We start from the raw sequence: 18689 nt of genomic DNA on the forward strand, positions 1-18689 counted from the left end.
TTTGTCGGCATTATTTTATTTTAGATCTGGTTTTTTATGGAGGAAAAATTTTATTTTCTAGCATATTTCTATAGTTTGAGTAACACTCGACAGATGGCGGGAATATTGTAATGATTCATATAATCCGACAATGTAGATAAGAATTTCGAATTAAGTTTACAGCGGAACCAATGCATTATTTTTTATTTCTGTGACAAATGATGGATATCTTAAATGATATTTTATTTTTATTTTGTTTTGTTTACTGTAAAAAATTAATGTAAAATTCTCTAATTTAAACACAAATACATCAGACGGTCGCATAAGTTTTCAGCTAATATTCTGCATTCTGTTATTATCTAACATTTAAATTATTTTTTCCAGCATTTTTCTTGACCGAATAGACTAAAATAGACGTTTCTATTCATTTCGGTAGCTTTTGAACGAACAAGTTTCTTTTTACACTTTTCAACCGCCAGGAGGCTTTTTCCGTCGCCACCTGGCAATTGATAAGAAAAATATTTTAAAATATATTTCAATAATCACGTGATACAGTATTCCCTTACGATTACTTTAAGAATTCAAATGACGATAAGTCAGTTGAGTTGGAAGAACAAGCAGTTACCTAACTTCTATATAAGAAGAAAAAGATTCTTTTGACTTCTATTTATTTTTATAAGCTGAAATATTACATAACTCTATCTCTAATTTTTACATAGACACGGCCGTATCGCTGTGATTTTCAATTTTTGTTTTTCAAGCTTGGGCTCTAACCGGCTTACTTCGGTGTTGTGAAACACCTGATACCCATTGATATATTCAAAATTTAAATAAATTAACGGCTATCAGAGAATCTTGCGACAATTTGGAGTGTCATGAAAAGGGGTCGAAAAGCAGCGTTTTAAAATAATAAAATACTATAATAATTACTTGTATTTGCTGTATGGATATTAGATATTATAACTACACTTATGAAATAGCAAAATTTTAGCAATCGAAGATACTTATCTTGAATAATTCATGAAATATAGAAAGAGAAGAACGATTTTTTTTTATTCTATGAAGTTTGATTTAAAAGGAAAAGTACATTTAAATATTATTATTGATCTGTACAACTGTAAAACAATAAAAATGAAAGCTTTATTTTATTTTTATATTATTTTTGGCATTAAAACAATATCAGAAGGCCTAATATAGCTTCATAAAGTCCTTACACGCAAACAGGAAATGTTATTATAGTAAAATTTCCGGATATGTATATATAATTTGTTAACCCATGCATTTTTGTAAAATCTCTAGTGAATAGTATGGCAAAACCTTTTAAATTTTGTGCATTAGAGATAATAAAATTGCATTCATTTAAGATTATAACTACAAATGCAAATCTAATGGAAGATATCTTCATTAGTGTTTTTTTACTCAGCTTTAATTACTTACAGTTTTGATATTTTAAACAAATAAACTAAAACTATTACTTCTGTACTTAATGGTTTCTAAATGGAGATAATAATAATAATTGGTTTAAAATAATAATAATATTTCCTCTTTAATTCATGTAATTTGGATAGGAATGTTTATTTTTATTATTCTTAGAATAATTTAATTTACAAAATTGTATTGCTTACATGATAATACCAAATTCTTTATGTCGTATTATTTAGTGAAGTGATCGAAGTGATTCCCAGAGTGAGCACTACCGTCCCCTCGAGAGCGATAGAAGACTCAACAGAGCACTGGAAGGCAAGTAAGGTTGGCAGGGATGTTGGAAGATAAGGGGGATCAAAATTCATATTGAAACAAACAAATATATATATATGCACTAAAAGGGTCGGTAGTCCGAAAAGTTTGGGAAACATTGATCTACCCAATAGTCTATAAATCTATCTAAAATATAATGCAGTTCTATATTAATTTTTTACTGTCAAAATAAGGTTAATACTATCATTGGCTTCATGATCTTGATGTATTTGTAACAAATATCATCAGAAGAATTTTTTAAATTATGCATTTACTAATTTTAATTATATATAAATTTAAATGCTATAATTATATTAAGCTTTGGAAAGAATTTCGTAGCTAAGAAACAATAACCAATTTATTTCAGATGTACATTAATTGAAAATAATACATTGATGATACAATAAAATTTAATAAAGCCAGATATATAATGTCACTATAGTATTATTAATTACTCCTCTAATTTATTGTTTAAACATATCTAGTTAAGTAACATCACCATTAAGGAGTAGGTGTTCAAAGCTCTTTGTAGAAAGAACTATTGGAAAATCTCAACCAAATTTACTCTTTAAGTATGATTACCTTATATAACATAGAACATTATTGGGCTGCAATTTGAAAAAAAATTGTAGATCTATAAATTCCCATTGTCATCCGACTGTCTGTCTGTCGTTCCTTAACCTCGAGAATAGAGTTAGGCAAATAAAAGCCGAGACCATATTTGAAAACAATAGGAATAGGAAGTCTTGAATAACTATATACGAACTTCAGCGCAAACCAGAAAGCACGTTATTTCAATTCAAAAGTTCCCCTTAAAGGGGGTTAGATAGAAGACCTGCACGACTCTATTGCTAAAGGAAAAGTATGACGTAGAGGGGCAAGACACTACTACAGTAGAGCATCGATTATCCGACTGAATTGGGGACTGGGGTTGGTCGGATAACCGAAAAGTAGGAAAAAAATACATTATTAGCATATTATATTAGTATATCCCTTGTAATTAGTATATCGCTATTAACCTACTTCGCATTGAATTTTCATCGATGTTAAGCGTAACAAAATTTTTAAAAAATAATAATCGTCGCTATTGTATCGTTAAAAATTATTTCTTTATTTTGCACAAAATAAATACAAAAATAAAGAAAAAAATTGAAAATTAAGCCTGGTTTAAATACTGGCCTCCTTTTCTTGGTCGAGCCAATGTTGCCAGCTAGAACATGCAAACATTTAACAAAAATAATATTAAAGTAGCCAAGACATAGCCATCGCCAAAAATTGTAGCGCCACATCACTAGCGGACATTTGAATTTGCCGACTAGAACCCGGTCGGTTAACCGATGTGACGGTTGATCGGGGTCGAATAATCGATGCTCTACTGTAATTTGAAATGAAAAACATATATTTTAAATTAAATAAATTAAAACAATACGATTAAAAATCGCAACCCGGCATTGTGACGATGTCACAATAAATAATTGCTCGTTAAATTTTGTATTGTTTAAGTTTATTTTAGGTAATTACTAAAGTAATGAAACTTTTCATAAATTGTACATTTTAACGCAAGAATTAAAAATCTCATTCCCGGAAGATATGGATCATTCTTTGCGTTGTTCTAATGTTAATCATAATTAGGCCTATGTTCTTTAAAACAATTAAAAATTTTCAGTTTGTATTTTGAATATATTGTAAATAAATTCGAATAAAAAAAAAGTCGAGGCATATATCACAAAAACTTTCACACGTCTCAACAAAGTAAAGCGGGATGAATAGGCTAGTGACAAGGTGGGAACTTCAACAAGATCTCCATTCAGGAAACAATATATTTCAGTACTTTACCATTTCCTCTCCGTCTTTTGTTCCCCCTTTTCCATTGCTTTCAAACAACCAAAACCTGTATCACGACACTTGAAGTAGAAAATAAACTAGAGATATATAAACATTCATTCTCTGGCATTCTTGCATCAACGGAAGCGTTTTAATGCATTGAAAATGGACTCGAAGACGATCTTCAGCCAAATCTTCAAAGTTACAAGGATGTATCAATGTATACTACAAAAGCATTCAACAAAATCAAATATCAAGGGGAAAAAACTAGAAATATGTCACTATATTTACTTTGCACTCAGGAATTTAGATTAAAATCGATTAGTTTAACTTTATAGTTTATTAATTTTAATTTAAAATATTAAGATTAACTAATTAATTTATATTTATAAAACGGTTGTTATACTAGTCCAATTACAGATTAAAAGATGGGCATATAATGAAATTACATAGCCATTAATCACTTGTTATTTACGATTCTATCATCAAAATCCAATTAGACGCTTAATTAAATGCAAATTGCTGATTTTATCTCATATTATGCGATTTGAAGTTTTGCCATTGATATATATCTTATGATAATTCGTGTAATGGTTACACCAGTTTAACAAACACACAGAAAAAAAAAATGAAGCGCAGTAAATGCGGTTTAACACCTAATTTATCATATCGAATTTTTTAAAATTTTAATCATTTAATTTTATTCGTTTTTTTGGGGGGAGAAAGTGAGGTAAACACATTTTTTATTCTCAAAACTTAATGAAAACTTTTTAGTTAGTAAAACACTCTTCAGATGGCAGCACACGCTTATCGAGTGAGTGCTGCCCATTTTTTACTTATTTTTTATTTAATAATATAAATAGATTAATGAGAAATTTTAGTTATAAAATTCAATAATTGTAGAATTAATTTTTAAAAATTTATTTATTTATTTTTCTACAACATATTTTAAGTTACAAAAACAAATATTAAATGCTAAATATATTACTTGTCTGGATTTTAATAAAGTAAATAAAATATCGTTTAATAAAAATTTCAGAATAAATTTAAAAGAAGAGAAATGTTTAAATTAATTAATAACTGTAATAAATGACCTTTCATCTTTTAAAAATTTAATTAATTAAAATTTCCAAAACACGTAATCACGTTCTCAGTTCCAATTATATAATAATTCTCGAATTAATTTTTATTTATTTTATGTTTAAGAATAAAGTTTAAACGATAAGAATAAAAATAGTTTAAAAGGAAAATTCAATTTGATATTTATTGCATACAGTGGCTTAAACAAGAAGGGGACAGAGACCGGTCCCCTTGCATTTATTTACAAAGGTCCTGACCCCTTACGTTCGTAAGGGGGTCAGGACCTTTGTAAATAAATAAATCGAGAAAAAATCAGTTCAGGGAAAAGATTTTAATGTAACAAACGTCCTTACAAACTGTATAAGTTATACAATATCTAATAAACATAGCGCTAGTGGCTTTACAGTAGTGCAGTGATAGGTTTGCACGTTGTAGGTTTGGTCTCCCTCTCTAATATCAGTACTACTTACGCTACTGATCTTGTATAATTTTTCTTTATATCGTTTGCTGTTTTTTCAAACTTTTGTATCGATTGGGCTATCTATCAATAAGACAAATAATACAAGAATAAAGGAAATCAATAAAGAAATTTGTGATTAATGACTCCAATAGAACTAGAACTTCGCTTTTCTTATACAATTTATATAAAGACTTTTGGTATTATTATAGTGTTCAATCCCAAGAATTTTTCATGGGTGGCAGTCCGGTTATGTCGGGTCCTGTCTCTTACAATCCTGTCGCCCATTGTGGGCCTGATCGAATGGATGGCGAAAAAAGTTCTCTTAAACTCCACAGGGCGATAAGAGCCAAAAAATAAAATCAACTTCTTCTACATAATTAATCTATTACTTTTTAATCCTAATTTCGATAATAGTTATGTAGGAAAGACCAGTAAAATCATTTTGACATGGGCCTCATATTTATGGAGGCCAAAGTCATTCGTTACAAATTATTCATTCTATTTTATTTTATTTTATTTTATTTTTTTGTGGATGAGTGTGTGTATTAAACCTTTATTTTCAAAATAAATAAATCGTGGCACAACTTTAAATGTAAAATTGACATATGTCAGATATGTGGACTTGACATTTAAACCTTTATGTTTTTCTCAGATTTCACTCAGTTTAAAATGCTACACACGTTGGCAAAGAAGGGGCGAAAAAAACCAATGGCAGAATGAATAGAATCTCTGAACAGTTGGTCGTTGGTCACAGGTTCTCCATCTCATAACGGGTCGGCCCCACGGAGTTTTCCGGGTTTTCTTCACGCGTGTAGCACCTAAACAAGTGCCAGTTCCCAAAAAAGGTTCTTCACGGAGGTACCTCCATGGAAGATCTACGAAATGTTCACCAAAAAATCAACTAACCATTGACAGAAATATTATTTATTCAGATAGAATTGTATAATTGTTACAAAACTCGACATCAAAGCTCTGTCTCAGATAAGTTTGTAGGTTACTACAGTTGTGCTCCAAATGCATGCCAGATAATGGCGTCAGAATTCTTTTTAAAGACGCTACTCGAGTATTCTATAAAAACGTTGCAGAAGATCACTACGTTCACAACTTTTAATGTAAGAATACCTGTCGTTTGGAGGTTTCCGAACTTCTGATTACTACGTCTTACCTGTATCACGTAGTCAAAGAGTTATCACGTATCGGTACATTGGACACAGATGACTGAAGTTGAATTTGAGAAAGACTCGGCATGACAGGAACAGGGTGGCCGTTTCAACGTATTGCTCATCATTAAGGTCGTTCTGACCTGGCTATGAGGAGGTGTTGGGGGCTGTGGATACGTCAGAGCACTCACACATGAAGACCAGGCTTTTGCACGCCCAGATAGACCACCAAAAAAGATTTTTTTTTTCTGGTACAAGCTAGGAAATTTAATTTAAAGTTATATTTAGTTACTTACATTATTTACTTTCATTTTATTTAACTTGAGTTTTGTGAGTTATGTTAAACCTTGACTATTAATTTCACCATTTCAGCTACAGCTTCATTTACATAATTTCACAGTAACATTTGAATAATGAATTGAATTGAATCCTGCTAAGTTAGGGTTTAAATATAACTAAAATATTAATTATAAAATATTGTTACCTGACATCGTGACATAAGTACGAACAGCTGCAACAGCATATATATCTATCATATAAAGACAGATGTAACCTTACTGCAGAACCCTATCTCTTATCGTAATATCAGCAGGCGACTAGCAGAGGAAAATTTGCATACATGGTGAATTTCAAGCGTCTTGCCATTAGCACCCTAACATCGTCAGCTTAGTGGTGCCGTGACAGGGAAGCGTGGACTACCACGAACTAGCAGCGTATCGTTTTAGGTGACTTATTCCGGTTCTACTTGGAAACGGGCACTGTGTTACAGTATGGAAGCCGACTAGTGAGTACTTCAACCACGCCTTTACTGTTGAGCCGCACACTGACCTACTGCTGGCATCTCATAATGTCATCTCTAGTAGTGATGCAAGGTAAATTGATGATAAAGCGGTACATTCCGTCCTCACATGTTGCCTTTTAGGGCAGGACTGAAAACAGCCATTTTCGAGCAAGTTAATTAATACTCGGCCGCCTACAATTAAAATTTTTCAGGAATGTCTTCGTCACGTTGCCATACTCTCTTGGCTTCCCGGTATTCAGATTTATCGTCCATCTAGCATTCGTGGACTAGAAAGATGCCAACTTCAGCCTTCTACGAATGTAAGATATCTGAAGCGTAAACTACAAATCTGTTACAGAATAGCATACAGTGCCTGTAGGCGCTTATACCCCACTGTAACTCTTCAAGTATTCAAGCAAGAGGAGGTCATACAAGGTGATAAAAGTTCTTTAAACTTATATTTTTTAAATTTTTTTTATTCTTTTTTATATATTGGGATGTCGAAATAGTTAATGTCTCAGATCTCTCTCCAGTTCTGAAAATTTCTGGTTACATCCATCAATTACAATGAAAGAACTAATAGCATAGTATGACATTGACTTTGTTAGATTTTCTCCATATAAATTTGATAAATTAGGATAATATTTCCACATATATTTAAAACCCATAATGATTACTCATAATTTGTTTGTTTATAAAGTTTATTTAAAAAGAAAAATGCAGAAATTCAATTTTTTTCTTTAGAATTTAGTCAAAAAGTTTAAAATGCAGCTCAAAGTTAGGATTATTTAGAAACTTTCTAAATGTTTCAATTTATTAACTTAATATCTGTGTTTAATTTGAACTTAGACCAAGTTTGTGCGTTTACACGCTGTTATTCATACGATAAAAATGTAAATTACCTGTTCTCATTATAAGGACACGCAAAAGTTATAAAATAATTCATCAGAATAAGCAAAAAGAAGTAATAAATTTTACTGTTAAACATTCTTCTACAACCTTTCAGTTACTTTATAAGATTTAAGTACCAAAGTTTCGAATTACAGAATTGACTTTTTATTAAAATAAAAATGCTCGAATTATGCTTAAAGAATTTTTAATGTTTGTTTTTCTTTCTACAGATTTAAATATTTTATTCTGTAGTTAAGTATTATTTAAATGATTTAATGCGTGTTGTATATTTTAACAAAATAAATTTTCACTTTTTAGTCTTCACCAAGACTTTAATTGTATATATTTATAATGGCACATTAAAAATCTAGCATTATAACTGTTATATTAAACTAATTTTAATTGATTAATTACAACTGACTGTAACTTAAATATAATTACACATTAATAAAGTATTCGACATTTGGCTTCTGGGATCGTCCATAAATTACGTAACGCTATTTTTACACTTTTCAACTATAGAGTTTGCACGCGACGTATTTTACGTTATAAAAACATCCGTTATAACTTTATGCATGACATAAAAGTATAAGCATAAGAAATTATTTTTTTAAAATTGCGGAACCAATCATATTCGATCTTTTATTGACGTCAATACATCGTAATTGTTACGCACGCTCACATTAGCGAGGTTGAGGCTGAAGTTTTTAACGCGAAAACGTGTACGTCCGACACTCAGCGCCGCATTTCTGTAAACCTAGAAGTTTGACAATGGTGTTTAGAAAGTCAGTGGAATCATGCTCGACGTTCCAAACGCCATTGTCAAACGAATAGGCTTACAGGAAAGCGGCGCTGAACGTCCGACGTACATGTTTTCGCGTTATAAACTTTGGCCTCAACCTCACTATTGTTGGTCGGCCATATTGCTTTTGCTTCGGTACGTGTGTTTGCAATCTTACTTTTAGTGGGTGTGTTAATTATTTAATTGTTAATGCTACAACATAATCTTCAATATCTCCAGGAAAAACAAAGCGAGTTTCAATGGCGTCCATGTTCTACACAATATAACGGGCTTGGATGCGAAACGCCATCTAACGTTGTGTGTTTATAATTATAACGTACGGTAAATATAACGTAAAATAATCGTGTGCAAACTCTGTACTATTCTCCTGTAATGCTCCTGTCGCACGTGCCAACCCGAAAATTACGTATTCCCTTAATTGTACTAGTAAATAATAGCGCGGGGTACGGAACCCTACATTATTTTGTTAATTACATGTGACATAAACAATACGTCTCGTTACGCAACACCTCAGAAACAAAAATGAATTATTTTGTTACCTGAGGGCACAGGCCCTAGCATTACATTGTTTTTATAAACATCTCTACCCCTCGTAATACATGGGAATGAATACCTCCATACCAACCCATTCATGTAATTTATGGAACAGCCCTCTCTACAGAAATACAGTCGACTCCGCATAAGTCGACACCCCAAGGGAAAGTGGAAATGTGTCGAGTTATCCGATGTGACGACTAAAGCGGAGTTGGAAAAAAAAACCACAAAACTACAATTAATAAAATGCAGTAGTGCGTTATACAGTAGTATAGGCTTACTTTACATTGTGTCCTCCATTTACAATTACTCTGTAGATGAAAAACCAGAGGCGTGCCGTCATTGGAAGCGATGGAAGCGTTGCTTTCACCTTCCAATGACCTTCTCTTATATTTTATAAAATATAAATTTTCATATTTTAATGTACTTTTAATTAATTAAAATTAATATTTTATTATAACTGCATTATGTATCTTTTACAAATTTCTATACTACATGTGAAAAAAACGATAAGATTGCTATTGTATATTCGAATAATTCGGTGGCGGAAGGAATGTCGAAACCGGGTCAGTTTCCAATCAGCCAAATTATATAGGCATTGGTACATACGGTTTACGGAGCACCAACTTCACCCGGTTTAGCTGGTAGAAGCAACACACGCATAAAGCATCCAATTTTATATCCCGGAGCGGTTCCGGGCAGTTAGCCGCCTGCTAGATATTCGGCCACCCTCGCCCGATTATGTGAATCATGAGCAGACCATATCAACGGCGGGCAACCCCCGGCCCGCGGGCCAGCTACGGCTCGCGAAAAGTTTCTATCCGGCCCGCGAGATCTTTAATAGATTATTAAATTGGAAAAATATTAATAGTTATTTTTCCAATTCTTTGTAATTTTCGAAAACGATAAGAGAAATAAATGTAGTAATTAACTTTTTATTTATTTATTTGCATATTTGCAGACTAAAAAAATTACAAGTCACAAGAAGGCGTCAATTAACTACTACGGCCCGCGGAAAAAACGTAAAATTTATTCTGGCCCATGTTATAAAAAAGATCGCCCACCGTAGACTAGATTTATAACTTAACCCAACCGATAGGAGTTTACTGGCATGTTTTTATGATAGTTCTGTATAGTTGACAGGAGTTTAAAAAAAATCCATTAAAATATTTGATATATTTATTCTGCGTTTATTCTGCTCTCCCATCTTATATTACTTACGGATTTCAATGTTAAACTGGTGATATCACGATGTAGTATGTCCCATCTGTAAGGGGATGGAGAAAAAACGTGTACAATTCTAGTACAGTGTTAAAAAATTAGCTGTTACTTTGGCAGCATCATTTACAACCAAATTTAATGAATGAGACATACAATGGTACAAAAAAAAAGCTCTAGAAATTATTTTCCTTAAATTTACGATTTATATATCCATTGTCATAAAAATTTGTCTTTCCACTTTTTTCCCAAGACTACAAATATTCAGGTACAAAGTAACTGGTTTGGACTTATTTCTACTAAGAAGTAGTTAAATAATTAAGAGATTAGGGAATGGGAACATAAATAAAACCCTGCCGAAAGAGCCAGAATTTTACTTAAACAAAAGCTTAACCGAACCAATTACTAGCTCAGTACAGTGGGAAACTGATTTCCGTGTACACCTGGTACTAAAACGAATTACAGTAGTTAGAAAACAAATGACTATTAAGTTTAACATATTTACATCTATGGTGAGAAACGTTTAAAATTTACAACAGCCCTGTGGCATCCTTTGAGATATACTAGTGATGCGACAAAAGAGGCATTTGACATTGACCGGTGTCGGCACCCTCGGGATTTGGCAGCCTGCGTACATGCACGCGCCGCACACCTACCAGGACGTCTCTGATTTCATTCATTAGCCACTCGTAGGGAGCTATTTCACTAAGTGGATTGTTTTAAGATTTAAAAAGTAAAGAATATTTTGTTATTTTTATGTACGTTTCTTCACAAAGTTATATTTAATTATAAGTTTCTTTAAAGGTATATTCATACAATTGAAGAATTTTTTGTACTAGGTATGTATATTCATCACACATTTTGTTTTACCAAGTAAGTTTTTCTGATAATTTTAATTTTAGCTCTTATATCGTGGCTAGTAATTAAAAAATTTATTTTAAAAAAGTTTAGGCCCAAGACCGTATAATGAAAAAGAAAACACTAACTCAAACTCAGCCTTCTTACTAAATATACTAGTTACATCTAATACACCTTATTGCTGAGAACATACATTTATTACGTATAACTAACGTTTTCGGCCCACTTTATGGGCCATCCTCAGGTTACAGTTGTTCGACTCTAATACAAAATCGAACACGTTCAAAATTAAACTAAATTAGAACATACATTTTAAATTTAAACAAATAGAACAAGTATAACACCAAATAATAAATAAGAAAATCCAAATAAAACACAAATGTAAATGAAAATAAAATACGGTGACTGGCCGTAAACATTAAGGAAAAATTCTTTATCCTTTAACGCATATATCTATTGAGCCTCTGTATAAGCATTATTATGTGTGTTACTTTTTACCATGTACTTCCATGATGACGGTAACCCCGTCGCATCTTTATAATTTAAACATCTGCCAGACAAACCCGCTCTGTAAATTTCGCATTTCTCCGTTATGGATGACAACGTTGGCGAGTGTACTTTTGCAAGAATTTTGGCATCCTCCCATTGCACAACAGAACCATCGGCTTGCGCAATCCTGGATAACGCTGTTGAACACTTGTTTTTTGCGACATCATACTGGTGCTCTTTAATCCTCACTCTAAGATTTCTATTGGTGACCCCTACGTAGTCCTTATCAATTCCCAATTGCTCATTTTTGTATGGAATCGCATAAACTCCTGCCTGCTCTCTATCGCCAATTCTTTCTTTGTCATTTCTAATCAACCTATATACTGTGGGGGCCCTTTTACATAATATACTGGCGTTTTTGTGTCTCGATATTTGCTTCATAATAGGGAAGAGACATTTATTATAGGTAAACTTTGTGAAGTTACCCCCAGCTTCAGGTTTCTTCTTAGAGTTGCTCTTAGGCTTTACGTATGCTGTTATTAAACGCTCTATAGACCTTGTTTCAAACCCTAACTCCTTTGCCACCATTTTTATTCTACCCAGCTCATCCATCGTGTCCATTATATTCGAGCAATACAAAAATGCTCTTCTGATTAGGGCCCTAAATGCGGATAATTTATAACGGTTGTCTGGCAGATGTTTAAATTATAAAGATGCGACGGGGTTACCGTCATCATGGAAGTACATGGTAAAAAGTAACACACATAATAATGCTTATACAGAGGCTCAATAGATATATGCGTTAAAGGATAAAGAATTTTTCCTTAATGTTTACGGCCAGTCACCGTATTTTATTTTCATTTACATTTGTGTTTTATTTGGATTTTCTTATTTATTATTTGGTGTTATACTTGTTCTATTTGTTTAAATTTAAAATGTATGTTCTAATTTAGTTTAATTTTGAACGTGTTCGATTTTGTATTAGAGTCGAACAACTGTAACCTGAGGATGGCCCATAAAGTGGGCCGAAAACGTTAGTTATACGTAATAAATGTATGTTCTCAGCAATAAGGTGTATTAGATGTAACTAGTATATTTAGTAAGAAGGCTGAGTTTGAGTTAGTGATTAATTATGGCGTCACCGGCCTGTCTATATAGGAATTATAGAAAACTGGCTGTAAAGATTGTGAAGATTGACTCCAGATTAAAATTTTTGAAAGAGTGTCGGGTAAGAAGAGTCTATCCAATGTCCATTTTTAGAATTAAGTTGCCAGATGAATGTATGTCCATGCGAGAAAGAGTAAGAAAGCTATGCTTAAATAGTTCAATTAAACGTGTAAAGAATATGAAGTACAGAACCATTAAAGAAATAGTGGAACTTGAAGAGAATATATTTGAAAAGAACCCAGATATGTTAGCGAGTATCAATTTAAGAGTGGTTGGCTTAACTGACAGGATAACCATTAGTTTAAGGAAGAAATACAGAAATAAACTGCTGTGGATTACAAAAAAGCAACCGTCCAAGACTACGAGCACTTTGAAGCCAACCCCGTATATATTATGGGATCAGATTCAACTCCCGCAATGTGTGGAACGAATCCTGGAAAAAGGTCCTAATTATGTTCCGGACAGCAATAAGAACTGGAGAGGTGTGGTAGCCGAAATTGAAAGAGGAATTGTAGGTATGTGTGAAGTTGATAAAGACTATTACAGATGGAAGACGGTATTCAAAACTGAAAAATGCTGTAGAAGGCAGGGTAAAGAGTTGTGCATTAACCAAGCTAAAAAATGGTTGAATGCTAATGATATAGTGGTCACTAGGGCTGATAAGAGTAAGCATTTAGTCTTAATGAAGAAACAAAGGTACAATGAAGCCCTAGATGAATATATAAGGAAAACTGAGTGTGAAGAGGTGGACCGAACTGTTGTTGAAAGAATTGACAGAAAATTAAGAAGATTAGAAAAATCGCCCATAGCATCGTTGTTCCCTTTCCTAAAAGGGGCCCACATCACCTGCCCAGGCGTACCTAGGTTGTTTGGGTTCGCAAAGATACATAAAAGCGGTAAAGAGGTCAGACCGGTAGTAGAGAAATGTAAAGGACCAACCTACATTCTGGAGAAACGTATGCATAGGCATTTAACACCATTAATTGAAGACTACCAATTCGTCACAAAAGACGCTTTTAGTTTAGTTAAAAACCTGCATGATATATCGTTAATGGACAAAGAAATTGGGACTGTTATGGATTTCGAGAGTATGTTTCCATCAATAAATCTTACCTCATGTTTTGAAGAGTTAATGAACCTGTTATGTGAGTTGCACCCAAAAGCATACGAACACAAAAAAGATTTAGAGACAATGGTCGATCTGATATGCTTTCAGTCATTTTTCAGTTTCCAAGGTAAAGTTTACAAGCAGTTAAGAGGGGTCCCTATGGGCAGCCCGATGTCTGGCCTGCTCTGTGAGTTGGTGGTAAGAAGAATGGAACGCATGACGATTTTCAACTATAATGAATACATAATCATGTACAAAAGATATGTAGACGACGTTCTAATTATTTGGAATAATGATGCAATGATTCAACGATTCTTAGACCAAATGAACTCTAACCAGCATGGCTTAAAACTTAACCTTGAGCAAATTAGTAGCAAGCAACTACACTTCTTGGATGTTGGCATTGAGTTTAGGAATGGAACTTTGTACACGAAGGTGTACATCAAACCCACACATGATCCGATGTATATTCCGGCAAATTCTAATGACCCAACCGTTTATAAATTATCCGCATTTAGGGCCCTAATCAGAAGAGCATTTTTGTATTGCTCGAATATAATGGACACGATGGATGAGCTGGGTAGAATAAAAATGGTGGCAAAGGAGTTAGGGTTTGAAACAAGGTCTATAGAGCGTTTAATAACAGCATACGTAAAGCCTAAGAGCAACTCTAAGAAGAAACCTGAAGCTGGGGGTAACTTCACAAAGTTTACCTATAATAAATGTCTCTTCCCTATTATGAAGCAAATATCGAGACACAAAAACGCCAGTATATTATGTAAAAGGGCCCCCACAGTATATAGGTTGATTAGAAATGACAAAGAAAGAATTGGCGATAGAGAGCAGGCAGGAGTTTATGCGATTCCATACAAAAATGAGCAATTGGGAATTGATAAGGACTACGTAGGGGTCACCAATAGAAATCTTAGAGTGAGGATTAAAGAGCACCAGTATGATGTCGCAAAAAACAAGTGTTCAACAGCGTTATCCAGGATTGCGCAAGCCGATGGTTCTGTTGTGCAATGGGAGGATGCCAAAATTCTTGCAAAAGTACACTCGCCAACGTTGTCATCCATAACGGAGAAATGCGAAATTTACAGAGCGGGTTTGTCTGGCAGATGTTTAAATTATAAAGATGCGACGGGGTTACCGTCATCATGGAAGTACATGGTAAAAAGTAACACACATAATAATGCTTATACAGAGGCTCAATAGATATATGCGTTAAAGGATAAAGAATTTTTCCTTAATGTTTACGGCCAGTCACCGTATTTTATTTTCATTTACATTTGTGTTTTATTTGGATTTTCTTATTTATTATTTGGTGTTATACTTGTTCTATTTGTTTAAATTTAAAATGTATGTTCTAATTTAGTTTAATTTTGAACGTGTTCGATTTTGTATTAGAGTCGAACAACTGTAACCTGAGGATGGCCCATAAAGTGGGCCGAAAACGTTAGTTATACGTAATAAATGTATGTTCTCAGCAATAAGGTGTATTAGATGTAACTAGTATATTAGAAAAAGAAAACATTATTAAAAGAGAAAGACCAATGCCTAAATTAAATGTAAATACGTCGACGAAAAAATTTCGACATTTTGACGATAAAATTTATGACGAATGACGATTCTTTCGTAAAAGTGAAGCAATTTGGAAATCAAAGCGGAATAGAATTTAACATTGGTAGACAATATAAAATAAATATTGAAAATTAGAACAAGATAATTACGATTAATAGATATATCTAAATTAATAGATGTTATATGTTTTTTCTCAAAGCAAGAATTGGCATTTAGAGGGCAAAGAGAATTTATTGAATCTAATAAGAAAGTTCAATATAATATATTCAAGATAATCTATTAAAAATACATTTAAAGAAGTATACGGTTTTTACTGGCTTATCGAACAAACGAATACGAACGGAACCTGACGCGCAATTAATTGACTGCCCCTGGAAGTCGGCTTCTTACAGACACACAGCTTCCCTATCATCAAATGTCACGGCACGCCACTGTTTAAAAAAACTGAAAAATTCGTTTAGTGTTGTTTGTTTTGAGCACTTAACTGTCTGGACTTTCTTTTTCAACGATCACGAACGCCTTTAAAACATCATCTTCGCAATTGTCAATTGTTGGCAAGTAACGTCTAAGGATTCTTAATGCCTCTGGCATGAGAAAATGCAAAATTGGATTCTGGTGTGATGTTGATGTAGATTGTATATTTTCTTTTTGTTTATCTGTTATTATTTTATACATAAAAGTACATAAAATGTTAAGGCATTTTTATTAATATGTATATATATATTAATAATAATATATTATTACATTATTAAATGTATTAATTATATATTAATAAATAAATCGACTCCCCCTCCTGAAAAAAATTAGTTCGCACCACACGTGCGGAGTGAATTCATTTTTTCAGGAGTGGGTGACGACTTATCGGAGTGTGGGACAGCAAAAGTATGTCGACTTATCCAGTGGTGACGAGTTAAACGGTGTCGAGTAAACCGGAGTTTTTTTTAGCATTAATGCCTATGTAAGTCTGCAGGGACCACAGAAAACTGACTACTTAAGCGATGGTGTCGAGTTATCCGGGTGTCGACTTATGCGGACTCGACTGTATTTAGAAATGCTTTAAAATAATGGCATGAAACAGTATTATGAAAAAGTGCAAATGAAAAAGTTACGTAGGATATATGATGATAATATGATAATGATAATGATAATAACCTATATGATAATAACATAAAGTGCATTAAAATACTGTCAAAATAAATATTATGTGTACATGTTAAAATATCATGGATAAAATAAATGAATAAAAATGAAAATGGCTTGTGTATAAAAAATTAATTAATGTAATTTAAAAATAAAATACAAACTGAACACTAATTGCAAATAAAATTTACTGTTTCCTTACATCCTTCACAACCACAGGAACACAGTTATCAGTAGCGGAGTCGATCTTTTCTTTGAGGCTTTTTCCTGCCTGCAATTATGCAAATTGATTTCAAGTCCCTTTGAAACCTTTTTTTTTTGTAAATCTTTACAAGAAAATTTTTTAAAAGGATCCGATTTCAGAGGGACTTTTAATCGATTTGCATAATCGCAGGCAGAAAAGAGCCTCAAATAAAAGGTCGAATCTCCGCTGTTAATTGTGTTCCTGTGGTTGTGAAGAATGTAAGAAGACAGCAAATTTTTTACGCATATAGCGTTTAATTAGTATTTTCTTGGCTTCAATTTTCAATTTGCAAACCTATCTATTTCCGCTGTTGTTCGTCTCAGGTAATATCAAATATGGAAAACCCAATCCACTGTGCAGGAACTTGTGAAAATCACGTGACTTCTGGTCCGAACCGGTTCCAAAACAACCTTTTTAGGCCTTTCTTTCGTTCGTGAAGTTGTGCTTTGAGGCTGCTAATTACATTAAAGAAATTCTGGCTATCGACTGAAAATTTTTCATAAAATTCGCTCTGAAAATTGTTAAAGCGTTGCTTAAAGTTGAAAAAGCTTTTTATCCATATTATGAATTTAAAATATATATAAACACTTTGTAGACTGGCAAAGCTAAATGATCTAAATGCTAAAAAGTATGATTGGGGAAAAAGAAAATCTGTTTGTCCATATCAAATACAGTAAATGTTTATTTCTATAAGCATGAAGCTCTTCAGAAATATTTAAGGTAATTATTGAAAGAGGAGATTTATTTTGGTCTAAATGTAATTGAAAACAATCAAAAACAAGACAAAATTGGAAGTGATCTATTGCAAAATTCGAAAAGATTTAAGTCCACAGTCATTATTCACTTAAAGTTATATTGAAAACGTCTCTCTTCTCTTCATTTATAAATTCCTGCATAACACAAATATCTTTTTTCGTTTTGTCACACAGTCTACAGATTCCAAAAAAAGGAGTCTAATAACAGGTGTATTTGGCAACTTTTAGTTATTCAAAACTGCAGCAGGCTATAATTGTGGTTAAAACTGTAATCAGTTTAGTAAACATCTTTCGAGATATATTTTTATAATACAAAAATATCCTACAAGGACAATAGGTCAATTGGCAAACGAAAAGCCTCTGTATATACCGCGAGTTCATCGTTTGATGATTATTGAAACAAAAATGAAAGGCACTTGCATTTAAATAACAAAGTGCTGCATTGGCCTTGGCACATAGATCATTTTTGTGAAAAATAGCTGTATTTGTATATTTATGCATTTATTTTTGTGTATTAGAGAGGATTTTTCCACTTTAAACTTAATTTCACAATACAACTAACCCAGACTGCTGCTGCAAAATGTAGTATGAAAACGATTTACTCTAAGCAGCGTAGTTGTCGCATATCAAATTTGAGATAAAAAATAATTAAATATTGAAAGAGGTTGATTTCTAAACTCGCAAATTAATAAAATAAAATTTTACCGATGAAAATATACAGAAAGCATAATTTTATAATAAAATGAAAGTAAACACTTTATTTGTATCTTCTTCCAATAACACTGTCACTGTCCACTGTCCAACTTGGCCATTGACCATGTTCACTGGCCGTCCACTTCTGGTTTAGACGCTTTTAAAAAGGCAGAACTTTAATTAAAGAT

The 18689-nt window shown here is 32.8% G+C and overlaps 1 protein-coding gene across 1 annotated transcript; it reads left to right on the forward strand.

Moving 5' to 3' along the window:
• Positions 1-12945: 12945 nt before the first annotated feature.
• LOC136986295 (uncharacterized) lies at positions 12946-15303 on the forward strand. Its single transcript, XM_067283791.1, has one exon. It carries the CDS (start codon positions 12946-12948, stop codon positions 15301-15303), a length of 2358 nt encoding a protein of 785 aa, XP_067139892.1.
• The last annotated feature ends 3386 nt before the right edge of the window (positions 15304-18689 follow it).

This window comes from Centruroides vittatus, unplaced genomic scaffold, assembly GCF_030686945.1.
Source record: "Centruroides vittatus isolate TY-2023 unplaced genomic scaffold, ASM3068694v2 scaffold_1015, whole genome shotgun sequence".
Taxonomy (NCBI): Eukaryota; Metazoa; Arthropoda; class Arachnida; order Scorpiones; family Buthidae; genus Centruroides; species Centruroides vittatus.